This window comes from Dipteris shenzhenensis, chromosome 21 (assembly GCF_047967505.1).
Source record: "Dipteris shenzhenensis isolate YYH24624 ecotype China chromosome 21, Dip_SZ_1.0, whole genome shotgun sequence".
Classification (NCBI taxonomy): domain Eukaryota; kingdom Viridiplantae; phylum Streptophyta; class Polypodiopsida; order Gleicheniales; family Dipteridaceae; genus Dipteris; species Dipteris shenzhenensis.
Genome location: NC_141616.1, coordinates 8,314,745 through 8,342,526, shown reverse-complemented (window position 1 = coordinate 8,342,526; position 27,782 = coordinate 8,314,745). Strand labels below are relative to the sequence as shown.

The window sequence follows — 27,782 nt, the reverse complement described above, 5'->3', positions numbered from 1 at the left end:
GAACACATTCCACATAAAAGTATTCTCTTTCATTGGGTGTGAAATGCAACGCTATATACATGTTGTATTATTTGCACAATGTTTTTGTTTAACAACCTTCCTTTGTCATGATCATAAGTTGCTGCTTTGTAAAATAATTCCACATGGTAACAAGTTTAATCCTTGCTATGTTAGAAATGGATACAAAAGAATCCATGCTCATGTATATAAGTAAAACTACTCTTCTAGAGTGTTGGGGGCTTCAATTGCAAGAATAATATTTTGGGAGATAGCAAAGTGGCAAGAAAGGTTTTATTGCATAGCTCCATAAACTTGCACATTCTTTGCCCAAATATGGTAACATATAAATCAAGATTTTCATTGATGTTTTCATGTTTGCGCTAATGTTAGTGCAAGAATAATGCTATGATATTGGTAGCCAAGAAAAAATAATCATTAATATTACCGTAAGTAAACTACTTATTATTGCCAATGATATTCATAATACCAATAGTAATTTGCATTATACAAGCATAAACCTTATTAAAATGGAAATAATATTTCTTATTTCTCAATAAGTTTTTACAAATACAATGCTTGCAAGAGCCATAAGTGATCTTCATTTGGCAAGATTGTACTCCACAGCTCTTATACCTAGCGTGATTGGGTAAGATCGACTACAATTGACTTGTGAGGGGATAAGGAATTGTGGTTGCAAAAGTGGTCAACTTCTCTAATATCTAGCATATTAGAATTAGAATTTATGTGATTAAGATTATGGAGGGGAGTGAGGTAGCGACGTTGCTAAGAAAATCCTTTTTCCTTTTTATCTAGTTGTCATGTAAATTGCATGCAACGCACACTCTCAATATAAATTCATATAATGTGTAAGCAATATCTAGAGAGATTGGATCGATACGTGTCTTTGCTTCTAAGCATTTTATTTCAAAATCTAGAAGTATAGAGACAAGAAATAGAAGCATAGGTACTCGCGACGTGCAATGAGAGAACTATCAATAGCCAAAAGAAGTATTGCACAATTAACATAACGAGCTTCAAGTAGGAGACAACTTACAAATGCACCTAAAAATATAGATTCCTCATTCTTTACACTATGCACAATGCGGTTGATGAGCCTATGACTAAAGGTGTTTATGCTAATGTAAATCAAAATGAAGCTCCACAATCACAAGTGGGTGCAACATCCTCCCTCCATTGTTCTAAGTTGTAGTCAAGGTTCAGTAAGAGTATTTATTGAGACTTCTCGAGCAATACAAAGGAGAGTGGAAAATAGAGGGGATAAAAAACACGTCTATTAAGCTAGAATGGGAGTTTGCAATCAATCAGGATGCCTATGTTGAATAAAAATAGGTTTCCACTGACAGTAGCAGTGATGAAGGCATTCTTTTGTCTATGTTTGACACCTCCTTCTTAGCCACTGATGTACCCATTCTTGGTGATTGGATGTTAGATCCATGTGCTTCATGTCATATGACCCCTCATAGGTCATGGTTCAGTGCATATCAGGAATGCATTGTGGAGAGTGGTTTGATGGGCATTGATCATTCTATGGATGTCTATGGTTATGGGGATATCCACCTTATTATGCCTAGCGGCTCTATTCTTGTTCTACAGAGGGTTAGACATATACCAAGGACTTGCTACGAGCAAGATCAGTACTGGACAGTTGGTTGAGGCAGGTTATCATGTCTCTTTGGGTGATCATGCATGGAAGATTGCTAGAGGCAATCTGGTTATGGCTAGGGGGTCACGGGTTGGATTCTCTTATACATTGCATGTATCAGGTTTCCAGGATAAGATGCTTATAATTAGTAAGCAGCCACCAGCTAGTTTATGGTATGCCAGACTTGGACATATGTCTACTGCAGGTATGGAAGCCCTTACAACATTGAGATACATTCTTGTTATGGATGTCTCTCAAATTTTATGTCAAAATTGTGATGATGGTCAGCAGTCAGGATCCTCTTTTGTGAGGAAGACAATCAGTGAGAGGTATGTTGAGCCATTGCAGTTGGTTCATAGTGTAGTTTGTGGGCCTATGCCTACCGTTTCATTGGGTGGTGCCTCTTACTTTGTGACATTTATTGATGCTGCTACAAAGTACATATGGGTATATCCGATTCGGCAGAAGCATGATGTATATGATACATTTCAGCGCTTCTTGGGTAATGCTGAAATTCAGTCAGGAAAGAAGCTATTGAGCTTGATGACTGATGGTGATGCAGAGTTTACCTCTTCTAGATTTCAGCATCTATGTGATACACTTGGTATCAAGAGGGTTTTGACCACTTCTCATCTTTCTGCTCACGATGCCTTGGCAGAAGGCATAAATCGGATTCTATTGGACAGGATTAGTAGCATGCTACGATATGCAGGTCTTACCGAATGCTATTGGGCTGAGGCATGTAGGACAGCTGCATACTTGCTTAACAGTTCACCCAGGAGATTTCTGAATGGTAGAGTGCCATATGACTTCTTGACAGGCAGGGCACCATGTTATGAGCATTTACGTGTGTTTGGCTGCGAGGCTTATGCTCATGGTTCCCGATCGAGGAGGTGTATCTTCCTTGGATACAGTGAGTCCAGTAGGGACTACAGGTTATGGGATTCTTCAACTAGAGAGTTGATTCGCAGCCATAATGTCTATTTCAGAGAGGATGCTATGTTTGGACAGCAGCCCAGGACTGTGGATAGCAAGAGAGTGGTGTTCTAGGAGGGTGTAAGTGCACTGATACCTCTGAATTCTATGCAGGGACAACCCATATCCCTTGGAGTGGGAGATTTTTTCCACGGTGAGTAGGTTATAAAGTTGGGACAGCCACGATTACTTCCTGATTTTGGTCAGAGACGGTCAGATGTCTTGAGTATTCCACAGGTTTATACTCCTATGGAGATTGTTGATGCATCTTCTATGGACAGTTACAGTTTACTCCCAGGATGTGGAGTGCCTCTTGCAGATGAGGATGAGGCTATGCATGGTGAGGAGGATACCTTGGCTAATGATGCTCGGTATGATCCATTGGCTGGTTATGCTAGGATAGATGTGGTTTTTGCAGTTATTGACTCGGGTCATATTGCACATGGGTAGGAATCATTGATATGTTTGCTTCGTAAGTGCCTCCATGGCCAGAAGCAATCCCCTCGAGCTTGGCTTCATAGGTTTGATACCGTTATGAGAGCTCAGGATGTGATGCGCAGTGAGACAGGTTATGGTCTTAGTATTGAGGAGGTTACTATCCTTCTGAGGTTACTTGCCATATGGTTCCTTATGAACAGGGATGCTTTGCAGTGGGAGCTGCATGGTCTTGATGATGTTTGTCAGATACTTGGTTGTTTCAGTATGGAGAGGGGGAAGTTACTGAGTACTCCATTGCCTGTATTGGCTCCATACTTGAAACAAAGCAGGTTTGACGATCACAAATCAGTTGAGCAGCAAGTTATGGTTGATATGGCAGCCATAGTACTTCATGCATCCATGACTATGTTGAGACTTGGTTCTCACATGTTTGCCATTGGGGCTACATTTCCGGTTCTTGCTTCCGTTGCAGTGGGAGTTGGTAGCATGATTATGGTAGATTTTGGCAATAGGGAAGCGGTTGTGGACATCATGTCCTTATGCTTCCAGGAGCAGCATGTAGGTGATGCAAATTGGGTAGACCATCAGAGGTCTATTATAGGGCATGTGCTTATGGTCACAGGTGGTACAGAGACATTTTCTTTGCACAGTGACAGTTCGGGTGCTATGGACTTAGCACAGGAGCACGTGGTGGTGAGAGTTCACTCTCCCAGTGAGATCTGGCATGAGATCTTGGTTGACAGGCATCTACAGCTTGTCATTTTCTATCCTGCAAACCTGATGTCTGCTAGCAGCTTATCCTCTATGCACTTTGCACATTGTAAAGTGCTGATGGGTATAGGATGACATTCTGGTCATCTTGTTTTTCAGCCTATGGCTGATTGTATTATATGTGTACTATACTCCCTTAAAGGCACACTGCCTTTAAGTGGGAGGTTGTTGGGGTAAAGGGCAGTGTGCCCACCCACTTGTACAGCGCCCATGTATACTCAAGTATATATGATAGAGAAATAAGCTGGAGTAGCTTTTGCTCCACCACTTTTGGTGTCTCCTTATCCCTTCCTGAGTGCTCTCCTCTCCCACAATATTAGGCACCTCCTTGATCTGAAGTGGGGGAACTGGAAACTTGAAGAGGTTCTTGGTGTCATGAATGATTTCCATAAGGCGGTGTGAACATATTATCCATGGATCTTGTATTTACTAGGTGTTGTAACAAGCTCACTAAGGATTGATACAAGGAGAAATTATTTGCATCACCTAATGTACAAGAAATGAAAGTACACCTGCATGCAAATGGTGGATGGTGAATATTTCTCGTTGTGAACACCTACATCCACTACCCATGAGAAATTTGGCATAGAACCATGCTCAACTCACGTTCCAAAAGGAATTGGAGCCAGTACCGATACATCTATAGCACTTTGAGGAAGAGACTCCTAGAAGATCAAGTTGAGAAGCTTGTATATATTTATTGTGACATAGAATCATAGACATTGAACATTAGATTGGCCCTTTTACCCTACACATCACCCTTATGTTGAAATGTACGGGCCCTGGAGGTCTTCTGTTCGGCTGCTGGTGCGAAAATCAACTGGAACAAATCAATTGGTTTTCTCATAGACCCCGGGGCGCATTCTCAGTGGGGGAGGTTCTTGGGTTTCAGGTGGATCCCACGGGGACAAACAGCTAGATACCTGGGTTTTCAGGTCGGCCTGGACATCACGCCAGCTCAGCAGTTTCTCCCGGTGCTAGATTCCATCCGACGGAAGCTGGCTTTCTGGAGCACTGCTAAGCTTTCCCTTGCAGGTCGTGCCTTGGTAGTCAACCAAGTCCTCCTTGCCACGGCTTGGTATGTGGCTTCCTGCTGGTGTTTATCGAGATCCAGCGTGGCACAGCTTAGGAGGCTGGTTCGGAACTTCCTTTGGTCCGGGGAGGATGGCCTCAGAGATACCAGAGCCAGGGTTGCTTGGCAGACAGTCATTCTTCCGCAGGCTGAGGGAGGCCTGGGGGTCATCGATCCAGAGCTTCAGAGTCATGCCTTGTTAGGCAAGTTAGTCATCTGCGGTTTGACCCCGGGGGGGCAGACGTGGAAGATGTTACTTCAGCAGGGGGTCGGTTCTTGTGTCCCACACCGAGGTGGAGAGTGGCTCCCGTCCCTCAGGTGGATCTTCACTTCCGCCCCGCTCACTCAGCCTCGTTCCCCACTCGTTCGTAGCCTCCTCATGGTTTGGAGGCGGCTCCGCCTCAGTCTCATTCAGTCCCCTCCCCGCTGTCAGGAGGAGATCGATCGCCATCCGCTTATCTGGAATGATCAGGTCAGAGATGCCGAGGGCATTCAGTTGGGGGAGAGATCACATATCAGGTGGGATGGCTGGATGAGGGGGCCAGCCCGGTCCCTTCGAGTTTGGAGGGACACGTACAGACATTTGGAGACGGCTGATCTCGCAGACGCAGCTGGAGGTGCACGTGGAGCCCAGGCGAGACGCACGGAGATCGACGGCGCGATCCCAGCTGATTGGTTGGTTCCACCTGAGCCTCAGATCCTCATGCCTAGTGACGACCGTTGGCTGGGACAGTTCACCCCCCGTGGCATCCCACTGGTGGTCGCAGGACGTATGGACGACTCCTCTATTTCCTTCTTCGCGGTTATGGGGGATGGACGACTCAGGAGAGAGGATGCGCTCATCGACCCCCTACTCCCATGGCAGAGGGTTCGGGTCGTAGGCCTTTTGGGGAAGGTCTGGCGTACCGATCCTAGCATTGAGCAGGATCAGATGCAGCTTTGGCGACTCTGGCTCTAAGAGGGGCGGGCCTTGTCAGAGCTTGATTGGGACCCAGGAGAGTGGAGTTGGCCAGAGATCATGACAGGACAGGGGCCGACCTCCTTCTTTGCCTACAGCACGACTTTGGGCAGGCGAGTTCTTGGGAGGATGCAGAGCCACCCCCCCACCCAGCGGCCCAGCTGGTATGCACAGGGTATTTCCAGATTCTTTTTGCAGGCCTTCTGGAAGGCCTTGTGGGAGAGCTGGCGGCTGCGGACGATCTCCTACTTCCTATGGCTTCTTGCCCACAAAGGTCTTCCGGTGGGGAGCTGGTTGCGACAGATAGGCCAGGACGGACACTGTCAGATCTGCCATGAGGTTGAGGAGTCACCAAAACACTGCCTGTGGAGCTGCACTCGCGCCCAGGAAGTGTGGAGGTGGACTTTCGGGATTCTCACTCGTGCAGCACCGGAGCTAGGTGTGATCACTTGGGGCGCGTTCTGTTAGTGCAGCACCGCACCTGGTCTACATCACTTATTCGAGGCATGCCAGCAGGACCCCACTTTCCTTATCACACAGGGAACGTGGGGGCCGCTTGAGGGTATCCCGCAGCACCTAGCAGAGGCTGATACAGGAGTTCAGGAGAGGCAGCCAGTCTGGGAGATTATTAGCAGCATCGCAGGGTGGCACATTTGGACCTCGTGTTGCGCGCAGATCCTCGGTGGCACCTCCTTATCGACTGCCCAGATCATGACTGATATTTGGAGCGAGATTATTCATACCCTCAGAGGCCAGTGGGACCAGATTCAGGGAGATTCCCGGTCCGGTCGGGAGAAGCGGAGACGCTTCCTCCGGGCTTGGGACACCCAGCGCCTCTTCTTCGAGCAGACTTCGCAGGGCCTTCGGTGGTGCTACTCACCACCCCGATGGCTGTTCATTCACACTCGCCTTATCCCGCCGTGAGAGAGTGATTTATTTTGTTACCTTTTAGGGCTGTGTCCGATTTGTGAACACAGCCCGTCAGCTACAAGCTCACCTTTTGTATCTTGTTCTCGAAGTAATATAATTAGCACTGTTTTTCCGGAGAAAAAAAAAATATGTTGAAATGTACGGAGACTCATTTTGAATTTTGCCATTTTCTCAATTGGATATCCTCAACTTTTGTTGGGGATTTTCTTATAAGTTGCTCAATTAGAGCAAACGAGTTGGAAACTTGTCCAACATCTAGGGCATTTTCCAAGAGCCATCAAATCTCATTGGAAATGAATTGAATTCAAAATTCTCCTCAGATATCTTTGAATGATAGTTTGTGACTTTGACTGATCTTCCCCAATTGCATCCAATCTTTAAAGAAAAAAGAAATAAATAAATATTCACATAATGCTAAAGGACACTCCAAGAGCAGAGAGGTTTTACCACCTAAATTTAGTTTCTAAAACACACAAAGCATAACCAATGTTGATAAAAAACACACATCTTGAGCTGAAGTTTGGGCTTTGAAGGCACCACCCGTGGTCTAATGAGAGCATAATTGTACAACTAGGGCTCATGCAAGGGGAATATCCCTCTCCTCTACATGCAATAGAGGAAACAAAGTCACGTAAGTGGATGCATGGGAAATGATAAATGCAACCACCTCAATTAGGCCACACACCTCAAACTAGTTGTTTCTAAAACACACAAAGCATAACCAATGTTGATTAAAAACACACATATCTTGAGCTGAAGTTTGGGCTTTGAAGGCACCACCCGTGGTCTAATGAGAGCATAATTGTACAACTAGGGCTCATGCAAGGGGAATATCCCTCTCCTCTACATGCAATAGAGGAAACAAAGTCACATAAGTGGATGCATGGGAAATGATAAATGCAACCACCTCAATTAGGCCACACACCTCAAACTAGTTGCATGTAGGTTGCTCGATTTCCATTGTTAACAAGTGTAGATTCTACTTCCAAAAAAAAAAAGGCATTTAGAAATGCCAAAAAACCTTGCCCCATATCGCTTGTCAAAGCATGGAAGCCCAAAAGATCCTACACATCTATAACAAGAGAGCAATCTAAATCACACCTAACATCTATTTCTCTTCACAGATTCAAGCTTCACACATACCACGCTTGTTCAAAATGTCATCAAACACATCAAAGATTGCCAAACAAGAGGTCCCAATATTTTGACAAATCATCAAGTAGAAACTAAAGCATGTCCTAATATTAAGGACCTCACTCTGTATGCTATGGTTGATGCATTGCCTCCTTTGGAGTCACCTCCTCCTCATGCATGTGAGGGTTGCATCCTTGGCAAGATGCATAGATTTCCTTTTAAGAAGGATGGTCTAGTGAGAGCTACACGCAAATACCAACTCATTCACAGTGATGTGTGCGGTCCCATGAGGACACCTACTTTTGGTGGTTATCTCTATTATGTTACATTCATAGATGATTTCACTAATTACACTTGGGTCTATGGTCTTAAGGCAAAATCAGAAGTATTTATGCATTTCAAACACTTTGTGGCTATGGATGAGAATGACACAAGACTCAAGGTGCAGACACTTCACACAGATAGAGGAGGGGAGTATATGTCTCATGAGTTTGAGGCATTCTTGAAGAAGAAAAGCATCACGCATCAGCTTACAGTGAGGCTTACACCTTAGCAAAATGGCAAAGCTGAGCGCAAGAATCGCACTCTTATGGAGATGGATAGATGCATGCTTACCAGTAAAAAGTTGCCTCACACGTTTTGACTCGAAGGCCTCACGTGTGCAAACTATGTTTTGAATCGGGCTCCCACAAAGGCTTTGAAGACAATCACTCCCTATGCGGCTTGGCATGGGAGAAAGCCTTCAGTGGATCACTTCAGGGGCCCACGTGCCTGTGGAGTTTCGACATAAGTTGTCAGATGAGGCACTTAAACACCCCGAAAGCTCCATAAATCAAATTGTAAGTTTCCTTGCAAAGCCTGGACAGTCTGGAAGCAAATTGCAATCTTCTGCAGCAGCCTGGACAGCCTAGAAATGCCTAAAACAGGGCGCAGTCACCTGGCACACCCCGGAAGACCTATAGATGAAATCGCAATGTGGAAGAGACACCCTGGCTGAAATCACAATCTGCAACAGGCTCCTGGATCAAGTGTGATTTCCTCTGGCAGGCCCTTGGTGCACTGGAACTGGCCCTAGCTGATGGCGATTTTCTCAGGCAGGCTCTGGAAGCTCCTGGCAGATGACAATTTGGCTCTAGCAACACCTAGGACCATACCTATTCTTGTCCCATAAATAGCTCTATACAGGTCTTTTTATTTTACAAATCCCCGTTTCACACACTAGGACATGTAAGGGTCACCAACGTTGGTTTTTCATAACCATGTCGAGCATTGATGGCTGAAAGAATCCAAAACTTTCTAGAATTCTGACACATGATTATAAAATTATTTTTGCTAGGTGTTATTGCATTTGGAGTAGCATAGCATATTCTTATAAGTTGTTATAGGGATAGATAACCTATACTCATCTACAACATGTGATGGAAGATAGAAAAACATGGATGTCCAACTATGCAATTGGTCTCAGACACTGATGATACTTTGCATGGATCTTAATACAAATAATGTGAAGGATTCTACAAAGTATCATATCCACCAAACAAATGCACATGTGGTAGAAACTCACCGATGCATCTTTGTTTATACTCATGTATAAGATGTGGTGAAAAACGATAACATTTCCATGTCCAACCATACAAATGATGTCTAATCGACATGATCCTTTGCACAAAACTTGAAGTAAATAGGTTTAAGATGTGTGAAAAGTATTGTACCCATCGAAAAATGGCACATGCGATAGGAGCACATTGATGCATATTTTTTAATACTCATATATGGGATGTGGTGAAAATTTGAAAAATATGTGTGTCCAACCATTGAAACGGTATTAGATGGCCATGATACTTTCCATGGGCCTTAGAGTAAATATGCCAAATGTGTGTGCAAAGCATTGTATCCATTAGATTAATGCACATGTGATAGTTGCACGTCGATGTTGACTCATCATGAGACATGGGAAAAAACAAGAAAATATGTGTGCCCAACCATGAAAATGTTGTCTGATGGACAAACTATACTCTTACTGTAGTTGCTACTCACATGAGACCACCAAACTCGGGAATCTACAAACTTGGGACAAAACATCCACATCTCAGCACTAGAATAATGTTTTTTGTGAGGTACTTTTTAAAAGAAAAAGGTGGGACATAAAAATGGTTTTCCAAAACCAAGGATGTTGTCTTGCCCCCCATTTTGCATCTCTATCTTCTTTATTTTCTATCAAGTGAACATTTTAGAACTTCTTTCCGCTAAGAAAAATAGATCTTTTCCCTTCCCCTCCCCAAAAAGGGAGAAAAAGATTCAACACACAACCCCAATTGACCCTCCCTACTTCCCAATCCTGCCTACGGGTTGGTGTTGAACCTGTAATTTCGTACCGACTTCTATCTTCAATAGCTTTCAATTCATGATTACTTCAATGTTTCTTTTTATGCAAGTCATCGTTACCACGTTTTCTTTTCATGAAAGGGAACGATCTTATGGTTGGTAGAACAAAACAAAATCTCAAAAGCATCATAAGCATTGTTCAAGAAGTCAATAGGAGGCACCAAAAGAGATGCTACTGTTCTAGCTGATTATGTATCCCACAGGCTTATTATACGCTTTCAGATGAACCTCCCAAAAAATAGAAGAGCACAACAATGTCATCCTCCTAATTGCACCAAGATTCTATGGTCAAAGCCTTCTTTTCCTGGTCTTGTACACTGTGGATTTGAAGTGTCCTTCTAGTAACCTGAAATTAAGTCCTTGGCAAGCTGTAACCTAAACAAAGTCTCGAAATTTGATAACAAAATAGAGACTTTGATAGCTCCATGCTATCCATTGGTTCCCCACATGCTATAGGGAGGATTCAGCAGCTTCTTTCTCATGTCCCATCCTTCATATCAAAAGCTTTGAATTGAAGAACCTCGCCCTTTTATGCAATGCTAAGCAAAGCCGAATAAACAAGTCACTGATAGTTTCCCAAAATGTGTCCACAAAGTATTGAGCATGTACATTGCTACTATAACTCCAGCAAGCTCCTTCTTGGGATGTCAACCATATCCCCAATGGGAATTACATGCCTAGCTTAGTGCAGGTTTCCAATGGCTAAAACCGATGTATACAATGGTAAAATTTCCTGCTGTTTTCCAACCTTGAAATCACTTTTCTTTTATCCCTTGTTCCATTTGTCCATACATTGCGATTTAAGGGTAACCATGCAATCTATGTCTTGGCAAGTGATCTTTTGAGCCTTGCTGCATGTTTCTTTCCAGTAAAATGGACCTCAAGGACTGCTCTGCTGTTGCATTCTACATTGCATAGCTCGCATCTTATCTGTTCCTGCTCTTTAACTCCAGCACTCTCATCTGAAGCTCCCACATCTGAGCCATTTAAAAGAGCAGCATTGACAGGGACAGTCTCCTCAGTTTCTCTTTCGTCCCTAGGCCTTTTTTTATTAAGCCTTACTGTTGTAGTTCCGTCTGTTTTGCCATCTATGTCCTGTTTTACTGACTTGGGTGCTGATGTGGCTGCCTTAGGTCCCTTACCCATTAGGGATACTTCCAGCCACACTTGCTCAAGTACATCTGATACCTTTGCTGCCTTGGAAGGTTTATTATCAGCAGCCTCTGAAGTCGCTTCAACTGCACCTTTCTGACGTTGAAGCTGTTTCCTGTGTTTCTTTCCATCTAGATGCTGTTGCAGTACTGCATCCGTGGTGCAATCTATTTCACATAAATAACACCAACCAGGCCCTCTTTCCACTGCTTTGTTTTTAGGCACAGCAGGATTCACTTCTGGGACAGGCTTGTCCAATGAAACTCGTAACGCACGAGGTATTTTCTTTGTCTTCTTAGACCAACGCTTCTGCAGCAAACTCAGGACAGGAGAAGCAATGTAGAAAGACCAGCTACCCATTGAATTACATAAAGACCTTCCCAAGAACCCTATTCCTATAAGCTGAATACATCACAGTCACACATTGGATACTATTGATTCAAGTTATCACTTACTGATCTTCAGGGGGAGCTTGATGGTCGTTATGGGCAAGTCTCCAGATTAGTTTACAATTTAAGTAAAGTAGCATCACGTCATCAATATGATAAACAGATACAACTGCCACACATAACGTTTTACATAACACAAATTTCAAATAGGTATACAAAGATTCAAAACATTGATCTTTAACAAAAATTTGTTCATGATACGGGCTAGCACTTGAGCAGAGTTATAGCTTTGGAAAAAATTACGTACCAAAAAAAAAAAAAGCATCAGATACTGTAAGTGCAAAAATAACAAACCTATAAGGTGTTTTCAAGAGAGAATATGTCTTACAACACAGAATCCAATCAAAATGGTTCACAATTTTTGTTGCAAGGGAATGTGGAACACATGGTTGATTTGAAAAGGATTTCAAAAGATCTCAGAAATCCCTGTGAGACCTTTTGAACATATTTTCATGCATCCACTTCTTTTTTATTTGCCGACACTTTGCAGGTGTTTTGCAGGCAAAATTTCAGTTGGGCTTATGCTTTTGGGTTGTTGCATTTTGAGCCTTTGATTGGCTGTTTTTTTTTTTGAACAATGGGCAGCTTGCATCTATATCCCAGAAGGGATTTGTGTTGTGCACCTATAAATCCCAAGAAGGTGTAGGCCATTCTATGGGCTATGCATAGGTGCTACTTATTCCTTGGTATGTGCCTTGTAGACCTAGTTATAGTCAGTTAGGACTATTGGTACAGTTAGTACATGTACCACCTAGGTCAGCTAGGACACTTAGTCCAGTTAGGGTAGTTAGCCCTAGGATTTTGTTATGTTGGCTCTCCCTTGAGCCTCCACTTTTGCAGCAATCTATTACAGCATCTCGTTTTTCTCCTTCTTGCTTCCATTTTTGAGCTTCCATTGCTTTGCCATAGCCAATAGTGGTATCAGAGCAGGTCGGGAATCCTTTCCCTCAGCCATTGACAGCTTTCCCAAGCTGTTTGGTAGCCTCTTGAGCTCTCATTCATGCTGGACAGCTCATTTTCAGGGCATTTGCAGCAAGCTGGAGTGTTTCGAGGCCATTTGGAGGAGTTTTATCGCCAAAAATCGAGTCTGTAGTGCTCAAGCTGTGCATTTCGGCAGTTTTCTCCTCCATTTGCTGCATTTTGAGGCGGTCACACCTTCTCCAACCTGTTTTCCTGCAGTACAAATTTGCCGTGTGAAAACGGGCCTGTTGTACGGATTCCGTACAGTTGTACAAACGAAATTCACCTGTATTTATTGCTGTCCTACAGCTGTACGGACCTGTCAAGGCTGCATTTAACGCAGTATGGCTGCCGTACAGGTTCATAATTACTGTACGGACTGTTGTACTGAAGTTTTTACTACTGTACGGTGCAGTATGGATCTGCTGACAGGCATTTACTGTTGCACGGACCTGCAGCACACGTTTAATGCTGTACGGCCTGCCTTAGGGGGTGTGCCAGCCAACTTGAAGCTTTTCCAGCACTTTGGAGCTGTTTTCGTGAAGCATGCAAGTGTTTTGAAGCTGTCTCAAGCTGTGTGCCGGCTGTTGGAGCCTTTTGGAGCTTGTTGAAGTGATCTGGAGTCCACTCCTTGAGCCCATTCTTCCTCCTTTGGCATCCCTTTGGCTCGGGCTGCGAGTTCCCCTCCATTGGATCTCTTTCTCTCCATTTCTAAGTGCTCTCCTCCTCGTGGGAGCACTTTTTTTGCTGTAATTTTCATTTCTAGCCCTCATTTGCTGGCATTTAGAGCCTTACACTGCTGTCCTTTCGGGCTACATCATTGGGTAAGCCGTTGTTGCATTGGTTCTTGCCAATTTCTACTTCATTTGCATTTTGGAAAGGCCCCGTGTTGCCTTGGGAAGGGCTCGTGTTGCGTTGGGAAGGCCTCGTGTTGCCTTTTGGGGATTTTTCTTGCAACAAGTACACCTTGGGACAACGGATATATACCTAGATGAATCCACGAACATTCCCAAACTCATCCTCTAAAAACACAACATAGTACAGTTTCAATCTCACGATAGTCACTCATAAGATTGAAAACCATAAACTCCATGACGCATAGCAAGGACTAGCTACTATGACATCCCCACTGATGTCATCAGCGCCCAACAGTGGGTGTAGACCATCATATAAAAATATGTTCTCACACATACAAATCCACACACCCACACATACTTGAGCATCCATTTATACAAAGTCTTCATACTGAGTTTCTGTTGACACTCCGGAGGTGAAGGGCAGACTTAGCCATGATGAAGGCTAGCACTAAAGGAGAAGCTTGGGCAGAATTTTGTTACTTGATTCTAAGAGGTTTCCTTTCTCTCATTTGCTTTGCCACTTGGTGCATTTGTCTTGAATCTCAGCACCATGTCTAGCGACAAAGATGATTTGTTTGGGATGCTTGGGGCTGATGACAAGCTTGATGGCACCAATTATCCCATGTGGTCATACATGATGGGACATGTTTTGGTTGCCAAGAATCTATGGCATATTGTTTCAGGTTCTAAGGTCAGGCTTTCACATAGTGCCACTTATGGTGCTGCACCTACTGCCTTTGCTTCAAGTGATGGGTCTTCAGGTTATGGTTCTAATGCTACTTCCAAAACACCTGCACCTCCTGCTACAGGTACTTTGCCGCCTACATAGGAGCAGATTCAGTGGGATGGTCGTGATGCCAAAGCACATGCCTTGATTGCTCTTTCAGTGAAACGGGTTATTATTCCTCATATCCAATCTTGCAAGACAACTAAGCAAGCATGGGATCAGCTTGCATCTTTGTATCAGGTGCGGAATGAGGCGAGGGTTGCCCATCTCTGCAAGCAGTTGAAAGACTGGAAGCTCGAAGAGGGTGGTAACATGGATGCCTATCTCACTAATGTGAAGGATTTGAAAGAGCAGTTGGCTCACATTGATGAGATTATGCCTAATTCTAAGCTTGTTTCTAATACCCTTGATGGGTTGCATGATTCATATCAAGGCTTTGCTACTATATTGAGGTTGGTAGCAGGGGGTGATGCCAATCATTTCTCATTTGACCAACTGGTTGCTCCTCTTCTTTAAGAGGAGCAAAGTCGTACGAATCGCAATGCTTCTATGGCTAGTGATCAAGCATTTGCTGCCCATCACAAACACAAAGGTAAAGGCGAGGGTTCAGCTGGTAAACCCTCTCATTCCCATGCTGATCATTCACATGGTGCCTCTTCTTCAGAGGATAACATAAAGAAGAAGAGATGTAATTATTGCCAGAAACCTGGGCATGATATTTCTGAATGCAGGAAGCGCATTGCATCTGAAAAGAAGAAAGAGTCTCGTCTTGCAGTATCTCGTTCTTCTAGTTCAAAAGATCGACATGAGTCTGCTAATCTTGCACAAGACCAGCATTGGGCTTTCTTGGTTACATGTGAGTATAATCCTAATGTTCATGATGCTTGTATGGCAGTTTCAGATGTTCATGATGCTTGGTTGTTTGATAATGATGCTAGCAAGCACATCACTTCCTGCCTGAAGTTATTCAGCTCATTAGAGCATACATCTCAGGGGGGCAGTGTCACATGTGCCAATAACGCATCCTATACCGTGAAAGGTATTGGGCAAGTTGCTCTTACTTCTGTCTCTGGTGGTATTGTTACTCTAGAGCATGTGCTTTATGTTCCACGCATTCGTAATAACCTTATTTCTATTTCAGCCATTGCTACATGTGGCTTTCAGGTTCTTTTTTATGGTGTTAGGTGTGCAGTGTATGATGCTACACATGCCTTTACCATGGTCTTGACTGGCACATTGACTAGAGGTCTTTATAGAGTTGATGCTGATGACAAATGTTTGGATGATGATGCTGCACTTGCAGATGCACATGCCTTTGCTCTTGATTCTACCATGGCAGATACCCATTTGCAGCATGAGACGTTTGGCAACCTCAATTTTGGAGCCTTGGTGAAGTTATATAAGGAGGGTATGGTTATTGATCTCATGTTTGTGAACCATGCTTGCTTGGTAAGATGCACCGTGCTGCGTTTCCCAAGGATGGGAGAGTTGGTGCTTCATGCAAGCTTTATCTAGTTCATAGTGAGTTTGTGGACCCCATGAGGGTTGCGGCTCTTGGGGGATTCTATTATTTTGTCACTTCTATTGATGACTTCACCAGGTACACTTGGATTTTCGCATTGAAATCCAAATCTAAAGTTTCTTCATGATTCAAGCACTTTATTGCCTTGGCTGAAAGATGGATATAGACAAGACTCTCAACATACTTGAGATGCTACAAGAGGAGCATGATATATAGAGTAGCTGTTTGAGGAGCTTGTGCAGATAGGACTACTGACTAAAGCTCACACTAAGGATGAGGATGCGCACCGAGGAGGAGGCAGCCATGATGGCCATGTCTCAAACCTACTACTTAGTCTCTACTATGTAGACAGTATGCAATAGACTAGTACAGCAATTAGTTTTACCAGTAGCTAGTTAGTATTTTGAACCACTAGGCTAGTAGATCCTAGGTGACAAGTGTATGCTCATGGCTACTAGCTCTACTCTATAGTTGAATCTAAGGGCTAGAGTTGGCTACTTTTAATTCCATTAAACTTTAAGAAATATGTTTTATCATTTATGGTTCTTAATACTTATTACAAAAAGACTTTAAAATTCTTGACATGGCATTTTTTAATCATTGCTTAAATCATGGTAAAGTTCTTTATCATTTGCTATTTTAAATCGTACTTAAACAAAACCATGCTTAACTTGTAATGCCCATTGTCTATTCAACACTGTGGAGACTAGATTTAAGTAATTTCCAATGTAGGCATGTGCGTTCATGCAAATCCATGCATGTTCTCATGTTTATAGTAGACCAACATAATATTTGTGAAAATGTGCAGTATATGCATGTGCAAAACAAGATGAATAATTTTTTAAAAAATCATTCCAAATGTTTGGAAAAAATACCAACGTTGTAAATACCTGCTTTTCAAATATGTTGCAAGTATGGGCAAAGCGTTTGAATTTAAGTCGATTTCAGTATGCTTTAATCAGCTTGGCTAAGTACAGCAAAGAGGATGAGGACAATTATAGCCTAGTTGTTGGGGCTAATGGTCATTAAGCTTAGATAAGACTCAACTAACCTTAGGATTTAAGTCAATTTCAGTATGCTTTAATTAGCTTGGCTAAGTACAGCAAAGAGGAAGAGGACAATTATGGCATAGTTGTTGGGGATAATGGCCATTAAGCTTAGATAAGACTCGACTAACCTTAGGATTTGCCTTGCATAAATAAGTATACCTAAGAGGTGCCCTAGTGGGACACTAACGCCTTCTATATTGAACTCTGCCATGGTGACACCATACTTCCAAGCTTGGAAGCGAGGTTGGATTGGCTCAAAGGTTAGAACGTGAAATAGGCACCAAAACCAGTGATTTCTTTTGCAATCTTAATCCAAATCTTTAATCAAGTATCGGGTGGGGTTCCAACTTATGGGGCTTCATATAAGAACTGAAGGCTACTCACCAATCAATCCATGCTCACCCCTGAGGTGGAAGTCTAGCTCTTACCAAGGCCGAGTTCAACGTAGAAGGCCTTGGCATCCCATTAAGACAGTGTTAGAGGTCAAACATCTCCTAATGTCACATTGTAGAGAGAGAAGGCCTTGCTTGTGAGCATGCCCACCCCGTGAGAGGTTAGGGTAGGCTGAGTGAGGGCCTTTGTTGTGGGTGTGCCCGCCCCTCGTGAGTGTAGGGCTGCAGGCTGAGGCAGCTCAATCGTCTCACAAGCACAGGGGGAGAGCACTCTGATAGGGCTGTATGCCAGCCCTTGTAGGCTGGAGGTGGATCGGCCCACCTTGGCTGTCCAGTCAGCCCCTAGAGCAAGGGGTTGGCCCCCTTATAGCAGCCGACTAGGGAGGGCGAGGCAGCCTATATATAGGCCCCCCTTCCCTCATTCTTGGCATCTCATTGTGGAGCACGTGTGCCTATATACAGCAAAGGTTTTTCCCACCGGACGGGGGGTTGTCCTAAGAACCCTTGCAATCTCTTGTGTTTTCTCTTCTCCCTCTCGGTTGTGTGTGTGAGGTTTGCTCTCTCTCTCCATTTCTGTCCAGATATGCTGCACTTCTCACAAACAAACCCCTCGCATGTACCTACGCAAAGCAATTCATAGGGTTGATTGAGTCCTATCTAGGCTCAATGAACATCAAACCAACAATGAGGCCATGCCTCCTTCTATAACCTCATCATCTTATGCTATACTTAGCCAATCTAATTAAAGCATACCCACGTTCAATTCAAACACTTAGCCTAATCGTGTCCTAAACCACTAAAGTCGGTTGACTCCAAGAAAGAATAAGAAGAAACTAGTCCCTTTACTTTAGTGGGGGGTCAAACTGGGAGGGATTCTAGGCCCCCATAGTGGTGCATACGGGTGGGCCGCCTGGCTCAGCTGGGATTTTGATGTAGGATTCGATGTATCAGTCTTGCCATGCAATGTACTACCCATGCCGTGTTACAACCAATGGCTTACTTATAGGACTAGAAGAAACCAAGCAGACCTACAACACATTGTGCTTACTATCAGCCAGCTTTGCTAACCAGGATGACCTTATTGGCTACCCTAAACTTAAAGTAAGTAGAACGATCTATTGCTGCCCATGTGACAGCCTTCCCTGCTCCCTCGTCACGTGCCCATATGACACAAATGCAAACCCATATGCTACATGTATAAAGCCATGTTGCACTCCTCATATGGCTTCTAAGAGGTGGGGCATTGACTCTATTTATCCGATAGTGTCTCCTACTAGGGCTCGTGCTGCTGAAGCTGGTGGTATTGCTCAGAGAGAAGGAGGATGAGCATACAAGGGTCCATGCTTGCTTGCTCGCTCGCTCTACAAGCTCATACACTAGTTCTTACTTCACAAGATATGAACTCCTTAACTACTCGATGTGCACGAGACATCTCCTTAATATAGAGTAGGGGAAACATACTGGGCACATCACTAAATCACATTGTGCATGTGTGTGTGTGTGTGTGTGTGTGTGTGTGTGTGAGTTTTCAAGACTAATAGCAACAAGGAATGAAAGAACAACTAATAATTTGATTCGGCTAACCTTGTCTATACAACTATACATGCTCCTTGTAATTGTAAGGAGCATGCAAAGCTAAACCGCCAAAGGAAAAAGAACTGATAAATCATGGTTAAATGGAAGCAAGAAAAAAGCCGGTTTCATATTAAAAGGCAATCAAACCGAGAAATTTAAAATTTCAACCAGGTCTTTTAGAATTATGGATAGTTCCTTACCATAAGAACAACTCCATTCCGAAATACGAATATCAAACATTGTTTGCAAGGTATTTTAGGAGGTTTAGACGTTAAAACAATTTGAATATTTAAATTTTAAAAAAAATACTTTGAATATTTGCCTCATTAGACCCAAAACACATGAAATAGGAAAACAAGAGGTTGCTATAGGTCACATTTTCATATTTCATCTATTTTGGGTCTAACAAATAAACCTTCCTACAGCATCTCGTTTCATGTTTCATCTCTCTTAGGTAAAATGAGGCAAATATTCAAAGTAATTTTAAATTTTTAATATTCAAATTATTATATTATCTAAACCTCCTAAATTAACTTGTAAACGATGTTTTAAATTCATTTTGTGGATGGAGTTGCTATTATGGTAAGTGGACTATCCACAACTCTAGAACTCCTAGTTGAAACTTCAAATTTCTCGGTTTGATTGCCATTCAACATGAAATCGGCTTGTTTTTTGCTTCCAATCAACCATGGTTCATCGGTTCTTCTTCCTTTGGCGGTTTATTTGCTTTGCAAGCTCCTTGCAATCACAAGGGACATGCATAGCTGTATAGACAAGGTTTTATTAACCATTCTCTCATTCCATGTTGCCATTAGTCTTGAATGTATATGTTATGTGCAGTGCGCACAGTGTGATTCAGTGATGTGCTCAATATGTTCCCCCTACTCTAGAGTTAAGGGGATGTCTCATGCACACGAAGTAGTTCTTCGATTCTTCTTCCTTTGGCGGTTTATTTGCTTTGCAAGCTCCTTGCAACCATGGTTCATCAGTTCTTCTTCCTTTGGCAGTTTGTTTACTTTGCAAGCTCCTTGCAATCACAAGGGGCATGTATAGCAGTGCAGACAAGGTTTCTGAATCAAATTATTAGCCATTCTCTCATTCCTTGTTGCCATTAGTCTTAAATGTATATGTTATGTGCAGTGCGCACAGTCTTCTTCCTTTGGCGGTTTATTTGCTTTGCAAGCTCCTTGCAGCCATGGTTCATCGGTTCTTCTTTCTTTGGCGGTTTATTTGCTTTGCAAGCTCCTTGCAATCACAAGGGGCATGTATAGCTGTATAGACAAGGTTTCTGAATCAAATTATTAGCCATTCTCTCATTCCTTGTTGCCATTAGTCTTGAATGTATATGTTATGTGCAGTGGGCACAGTGTGATTCAGTGATGTGCCCAATATGTTCCCCCTACTCTATAGTTAAGGGGATGTCTCATGCACACGAAGTAGTTAGGGATTCATATCTTATTAAGTGAGAACTAGTGTATAAGCTTGTAGAGCGAGCGAGCATGAACCCTTGCATGCTCATCCCCCTTCCCTCTAAGCAATACCACCAGCTTCAGTAGCACCAGCCCTAGCAGCTAGCACTATTGGATAAATAGGGTCAATGCCCCACCTGTTAGCCCCCATATGAGGAGTGCAACGGGGCTTTATACCTGTGGCATATGGGTATGCATTGTGTCAAACAAGAACGTGAAGAGGGAGCAAGGAAGACTGCCACGTGGGCTGCACAGGCTGCCACATGGGCAGCTCTTCTTAGCTTAAGTTTAGGGCAGCCAATGAGGTCACCCTGGTCAGCAAACTTGGAGGGTAGCACAATGTGTGGGCTGGTTATGAGCATGTATATGGCCCAGCTAAGTGGGGCATATACAGGCTATTGGACTGGGGCTAGACAGTGCTGTATGGGATAGGGCTGGGGCTAGTAATGGGCCCTATTAATAGTCAGCAGAGACTGGAGAGGCTTGCAAAGGACCAGCACTGGTCGACAGCAAACATCTGCATCTGGTAGGGCAGCACAGTTGTTGGGGCAGCAGATCTACAACAGAGACAGGCCAATGGCTGGCTACTACATAGGAGAGTGGGCCAGGACCTATAGCAAACTGCAGGAAGTAAAGGGATGAGAATGGGCAGCGGGCTTACCTTAAAACTAGAGAGAATGGGATGGAGAGGGATGAGGGATGGGATGGAGAGGAATAAGGGAGATGGCAAACAGACAATCAAAAAAAGGCGGTTGTGCGCATTTTTACACAAAAACACTAATTTAGGGTTTCAAAAAAAGGACCATTTCAATTAAACTTTTCCGGTCAGAAAAGTACACCTTCGTAAGACTAGAATATATCCAATCTTACAAACTTTTCTGGTCAGAAAAGTTTCTAAATGTTTCCTCAAAAGCGTTTTGTGGTGACTTTGGATCAACGTGGCGCTTGAAATGCAATCAAATCGCCTTCATCCATCTCAATGCTGAAGGGTTTTCTCAAAGAACAATTGTATGGCAAAATTCTGCCCAATTAATTGCTCTTCATTCTGACCTCTCTGGTAAATGAAGTAGACCACACTAGTTGAGACTAGGATTCGCCTATTCCCAAGCAATGCTTATACATGCCCACATTACATGATTGGATAGGCACTAATAACCACAGGGTCCTTTGAGGCCTCTTCTTAAACAACTTCCAAGAGGATTCAAATCATGTGTAAAGACCAAAATTTCCTTGCAGCAGTTTCTGCCTGCAGGACTAGGAATTTTCAGAGCATATAATGACTCTATTAAACTTACCAATAATCATTCAGTCAAGTAGGCGTAAAGGTGCTAATGCTAGGATAAGCGGATGTTGATGAGTGAACTTTGAACGAGCTTACTGAAATGCAATTCCCGGGATCAAATTCATTACGATGGGCACATAATTTGACCACGCAGAGGCCAATTAATCTTTTAACGTATGCCATAACAGAAAAACGAGAGGCCGCAGGAGGTGAAATTTACAAACCGGAGCAAGAGCTGCCATTCCAACTGCATTGGCCGCAGACTGATTATGGTTCCAAGCCTGCTGAGCCCACTGCTGTTGATAAGCTTCATAAGCTTCAGCGGTCCACCCATACGGAGGATCTAGCTGCACAGGAGCGAAAGCAGGCTGCGGATCAGCGTTGTACGTGGGCACATGGACCTGCGGGGAGACGAAAGAGCCACTCAACCCCGAATTTCTGGCCCAGTGGGGGGCTGCGGGGTCAGTGATGGAGGAATGCTGCAGGGGGTCGTAATGGTGGGAATTGAGGGAATGAGGGATTGGATCAATGCCGGGGGGGAGAGGAGAGGGAGCGATGGAGGAAGGGGGAATGGTGCAGGAATGTTCCAAGGACTCAAGGCTGTAGAAACCGAAGCTAGGAAGGGGAGGGGGAGCTCGGAAGGAGGACGAGTGTTGGGGAAGGTGGTGCTGGGGATGATGGTGGAGCTGGTGAAGCTGGTGGTATTGCTCTGAGGGGAAAGGGATGAGCAAGCGAGGATCCATGATTGCTTGAAAAGCTTCTAAGGATTCTCGTGTTTCATATATGCCAGCTTCTTAGCTTGCTCCTCACATGCAAGGGGATGTGGTGACTCATGAATGAAAACCGTTGTAAGGCACTTTTTTTCCCCTGCCATAGGTAGGTCTAAGTTCAACAAGAAAGCTAAAATGGCCAATTTTTATTTTCAAAAAATCTAGATTTTTTATTAGTCCACTTGCCTCTCCTCTCTCTCTCTCTCTCTCTCTCTCTCTCTCTCTCTCTCTCTCTTTCATATCGCTTTCAATGCATCATCTCCGCCCTCTTTCGCTATTTGGATCTCGGGCGCGCCTTATGAATGATTTATTATCATTCACCTTGCTTTCTTTTTTTCTTTTTTTTTTGGTGGTTCTTGTGGTGGTGGTGACATCCAATAATTATATTAGCCCAAATTGTTCCCAAGACTTGGAGCAATCACATCTCTAGAAAACTTGCATGTACGTTGCTCACAGTAGTCTAACTCGCCCCCGCGTCATAACAGGACTGCCTTAGGCTGCTTACACTCCCAGAAGCTATCCCAAGAATTGCCCATCGTTATTTGCTCGACACCTTCAAACTTTTATGGAGTAGATCATAGCTAATGTGGAGGTGGGGGAGAGGAAGCACACGCACCCATCCTATTCCTATTCCTAGAGGTAATCAACAAAATAAGATTGGGATAGCACACATTAGATGACATCTCCTTCCTTAATGACAACTACCTAAGGCAACCTTTGCACAAGCAAGACATACCCCACCTCTTCTACACTAATGCTTCAAAGGACATACACAACAAAGAAGTGTTCGACTTACTGCAACACAATCCTAACATTCTCGAGGCAATTGACAAAAGACACAAGACATGCAACAAAACCATATCAATCCCTTCAAATCAAAAAACGCATCAGGGTTGCACAAAACACTACACTTGAAACTAGGCATGATAGTCGAAATATGCTCTGGTAATTTTGACATATCGGACGAGACTTGTGAATTGAACAGATGGGATATTCAAACACTCAAACACAACAAAAGAACCCCATGTTGTTTGGATCTTATTCAATACAACTGTAGGTAGGAAAGCACTCTTCAGTAACTCAAATCTTTACATGAATGACATTTCAAGTACGTGGACTCCAATACATCAAATCACAAGAGAATTTCAAATAGGAAAAAACAACGTAAATTCAATTACTCGATGCCAATTCCCAATACAGCCTACTGCTGCATGTAGAACAATACACCATTCACAAGGACTATCAATGGATTCCCTGCATTCATACCTCATCAAAACACATGGACCAACATACATAGCCCTTTCACATGTACGAAACCCCAGAAACCCATACCTCATCAAACCACTTCAACCAAAGCACATCAAAGTAGGTTCCAATATCTTAAAAGAAATTGAACAATTGGAATCACAAAGACAATGGATACTCCAACAATAAAACCTATCTACATAAACAACAAACCACTTCACTTTGCAATCTATTATCTCTTAACACACATGCACTCAATGCTAATATGTAAACATACTTCATGATAAAAGCCTCTTAAGTGCCACAATCCTTTGCCTTCAAGAGCTGCATAACAAAACATCACCAGAACTTTATTTGCCTAGTTTCAAATGCTTGCAAAAGCTAGATGGAGTGGGGATAGAAACTTATTACAAAGATGATATTAAATTGGTCAACGAACACTACATTCAAAAGAACGGATGCCAATGCTTGCTTACAACTTTTCAAACAAACAATTCTAAAACAATTGCAATAATATATGTGTATAAGTCACAATTGACAACAACAACAACACTACTAGCTTGCCTTGAAATACTCCAACAACAAATCCAAATACCTACATCCACAACAATCATTGGAGATTTCAACATGAACTTCAAGAACTCAAACTATTGCAAAACAAAAATCAGAAATTTCCTAACCCTTAAAAATTTCAAACAATTGATAGACCATCCAACAACAGTTCATGGATCCACAATTGACCACATAGGGACAAACAACAAAAACGAACACACCTCAAATGGTACAAACTTCATCTATTGGTCCGATCACTCCCTTCCTTCTTTACAGAAAAATCCATCTCCATAAAGGGCAGGCCTTTTGAATGTAATTCACCTTGTAATTTAATCAGTATGGAGTCCATTGTAATCAGTATGGACTCCAATGTAATCAATATGGACTCCAATGTAATCTGTATGGACTCCATTGTAATCAGTATGGACTTCAGTGTAATTAGTGTAATTAGTGTGGACTCTGTTGTAATCAGTATGGAGTCCTTTGTAATCAGTATGGACTGTAATGTAATCACTACTGACTCCATACTAATTGTATTGGAGTCCATACTAATTACATTGAAGTCATACTCGTTACAATGAAGTCCATACTGATTACATTAGAGTCCATACTGATTACAATGGACTCTGTACTAATTACAATGGAGTCCATAATTACATTGGAGTCCAGATTGATTACAATGGAGTCCATACTGATTACATTGGACTACATACTAATTACATTAGAGTCCATACTGATTATGTTGGAATCCATATTGATTATAATGGAGTCCATACTAATTACAATGGAGTCCATACTAATTACATTGGAGTCCATACTCATTACAATGGAGTCCGTACTGATTACATTGGAGTCCATATTACATGGGAGTCCATACTAATTACATCGGAGTCCTTACTAATTACATTGGAGTCCTTACTGATTACATCAGAGTCCTATACTGATTACATTGGAGTCCATACTGATTACTTTGGAGTCCATACTAGTTACATTCGAGTACATACAAATTATATTGGAGTCCATACTCTTACATTGGTGTCCATATTGATTAGATTGGAGTCCATACTCATTACAATGGAGTCCATACTCATTACATTAGAGTCCATACTGATTACAATGGAGTCCATACTGATTACAATTCCATACTGATTACATTGGAGTTCATACTGATTACATTGGAGTCCATCTTGATTACATTGGAGTCCATATTGATTACATTGGTGTCTAGACTAATTACATTGGAGTCCACACTGCTTACATTGGAGTCCATACTGATTACATTGGAGTCCATACTAATTACATTGGAGTCCATACTAATTAATTTGGAATTCATACTAACTACATTGGAGTCCATACAAATTACATTTGAGTCCATACTAATTACATTGGAGTCTATACTCATTACATTGGAGTCCATACTGATTAGATTAGAAACTAAACTTGTTACAATGAAGTCCCTATACTGATTACGTTGGAGTCCATACCGATTACAATGGATTCCATACTCATTACAATGAAGTGCATATACTGATTACAATGGAGTCCATACTCATTACAATGGAGTCCATACTGAATAAAATGGAGTCCATATATTGATTACAATGGAGTTCATACTGGCTACTATTGAGTCCATTCTCATTACAATGGGGTCCATACTGATTTTAATGTAATCAGTATGGACTCCATTGTAATGAGTATGGACTCAATTGTAATCAATATGGACTCCATTAAAACAATTATGGACTCCAATGTAATCAGTATGGACTCCATTGTAATGAGTATGGACTCCATTATAATAAGTATGGACTCCAATGTAATCACTATGGACTCCAATGTAATCACTATTGACTCCACTATAATCAATATGGACTCCAATGTAATTAGTATGGACTCCATTGTAATTAGTATAGACTCCAATGTAATTAGTATGGACTCCATTGTAACAAGTATGGACTCCAATATAATCACAATGGACTCCATTGTAGTCAGTATGGACTACAATGGACTCCATTGTAGTCAGTATGGACTCGATTGTAATTAGTATGGACTCCATTGTAATCAGGATGGACTCTAATATGATCACTATGGACTCCAAAGTAAACTCGAATGTAATTAGTATGGACTCCATTGTAATCAATATGGACTCCAATGTAATCAATATGGACTCCATTATAATCAGTATTGTCTCCAGTGTAATCAGTATTGTCTCCAGTGTAATCAGTAGTGTCTCCAGTGTAATCACTATGGACACCAATGTAATCAGTATGGATTCAATTGTAATTAGTACGGACACCATTGTAATCAACATGGACTGATTATTACATTGGAGTCCATACTGCTTACATTGGAGTCCATACTCGTTACAATATAGTCCATACTAATTACATTAGAGTCCATACTGATTACAATGGAGTCCATACTGAATACAATGGAGTCCACATAAAAGTTAGTCTGCAAGACGTAAGGATCGCCCGATAGATTGCCCAGGAACTCAAAGTCCACCTCATCATGATTTGAGGTTTCTGAAGAAAACATACTGATTTCATTGAAGTCCATATTCATAACAATAGAGTCCATAACAATAGAGTCCATACTGATTACATTGGAGTCTATACTGATTACATTGGAGTCCATACTGATTACATTGGAGTCCATAATACTGATTACAAAGGAGTCCATATACTGATTACATTGGAGTCCATACTGATCACATCAGAGTACATACTCGTTACAATGGAGTCCATACCGATTACATTGGAGTCCATACTTACAATGGAGTCCATGTTGATTACATTAGAGTCCATACTGATTACAATGGAGTCTATACTTATTATAATGGAGTCCATACTGATTACAATGGAGTCCATATTGAGTACAATGGAGTCCATACTCATTACAATGGAGTCCATACTGATTACAATGGAGTCTCTACTTATTACAATGGAGTCCATACTGATTACAATGGAGTCCATATTGAGTACAATAGAGTCCATACTCATTACAATGGAGTCCATACTGATTACAATTGATTCCACCATACTGATTACAATGTAATGAGCTTGGACTCCAATGTAATCAGAATGGACACCAATGTAATAGGTATGGACTCCATAGTAATAAGTATGGACTACGTTGTAATCAATATGGACTCCATTCTAATCAGTATGGACTCAATTGTAATCAGTATGGCTTCCATTGTAATCAGTATGGACTCCAATGTGATCAGTATGGACTCCAATGTAATCAGTATGGACTCCATTGCAATCAGTATGGACTCCATTGTAATCAGTATGAACTCCATTGTAATCACTATGGACTCCATTGTAATCAGTATGGACACCGTTGTAATAGGCATGGACTCCAATGTAATTAGTATGGACTCCATTGTAATCAATATGGACTCCATTGCAATTAGTATGGACTTCATTGTGACCTCCTTCTAACCCTGGAACCTC

General features: G+C 42.4%; 1 protein-coding gene across 1 annotated transcript; it reads right to left on the bottom strand.

Annotated features, from left to right (window-relative positions):
* Positions 1-10,430: 10,430 nt before the first annotated feature.
* On the bottom strand, positions 10,431-22,615 carry LOC147888450 (uncharacterized). The gene is made up of 2 exons (XM_087392566.1): positions 21,985-22,615; positions 10,431-11,787 (listed from the first exon to the last, which is right to left on the bottom strand). Exons 1-2 carry the CDS (start codon positions 22,501-22,503, stop codon positions 11,146-11,148), a joined length of 1,161 nt encoding a protein of 386 aa, XP_087248692.1. The 5' UTR covers positions 22,504-22,615; the 3' UTR covers positions 10,431-11,145.
* Positions 22,616-27,782: the final 5,167 nt, after the last annotated feature.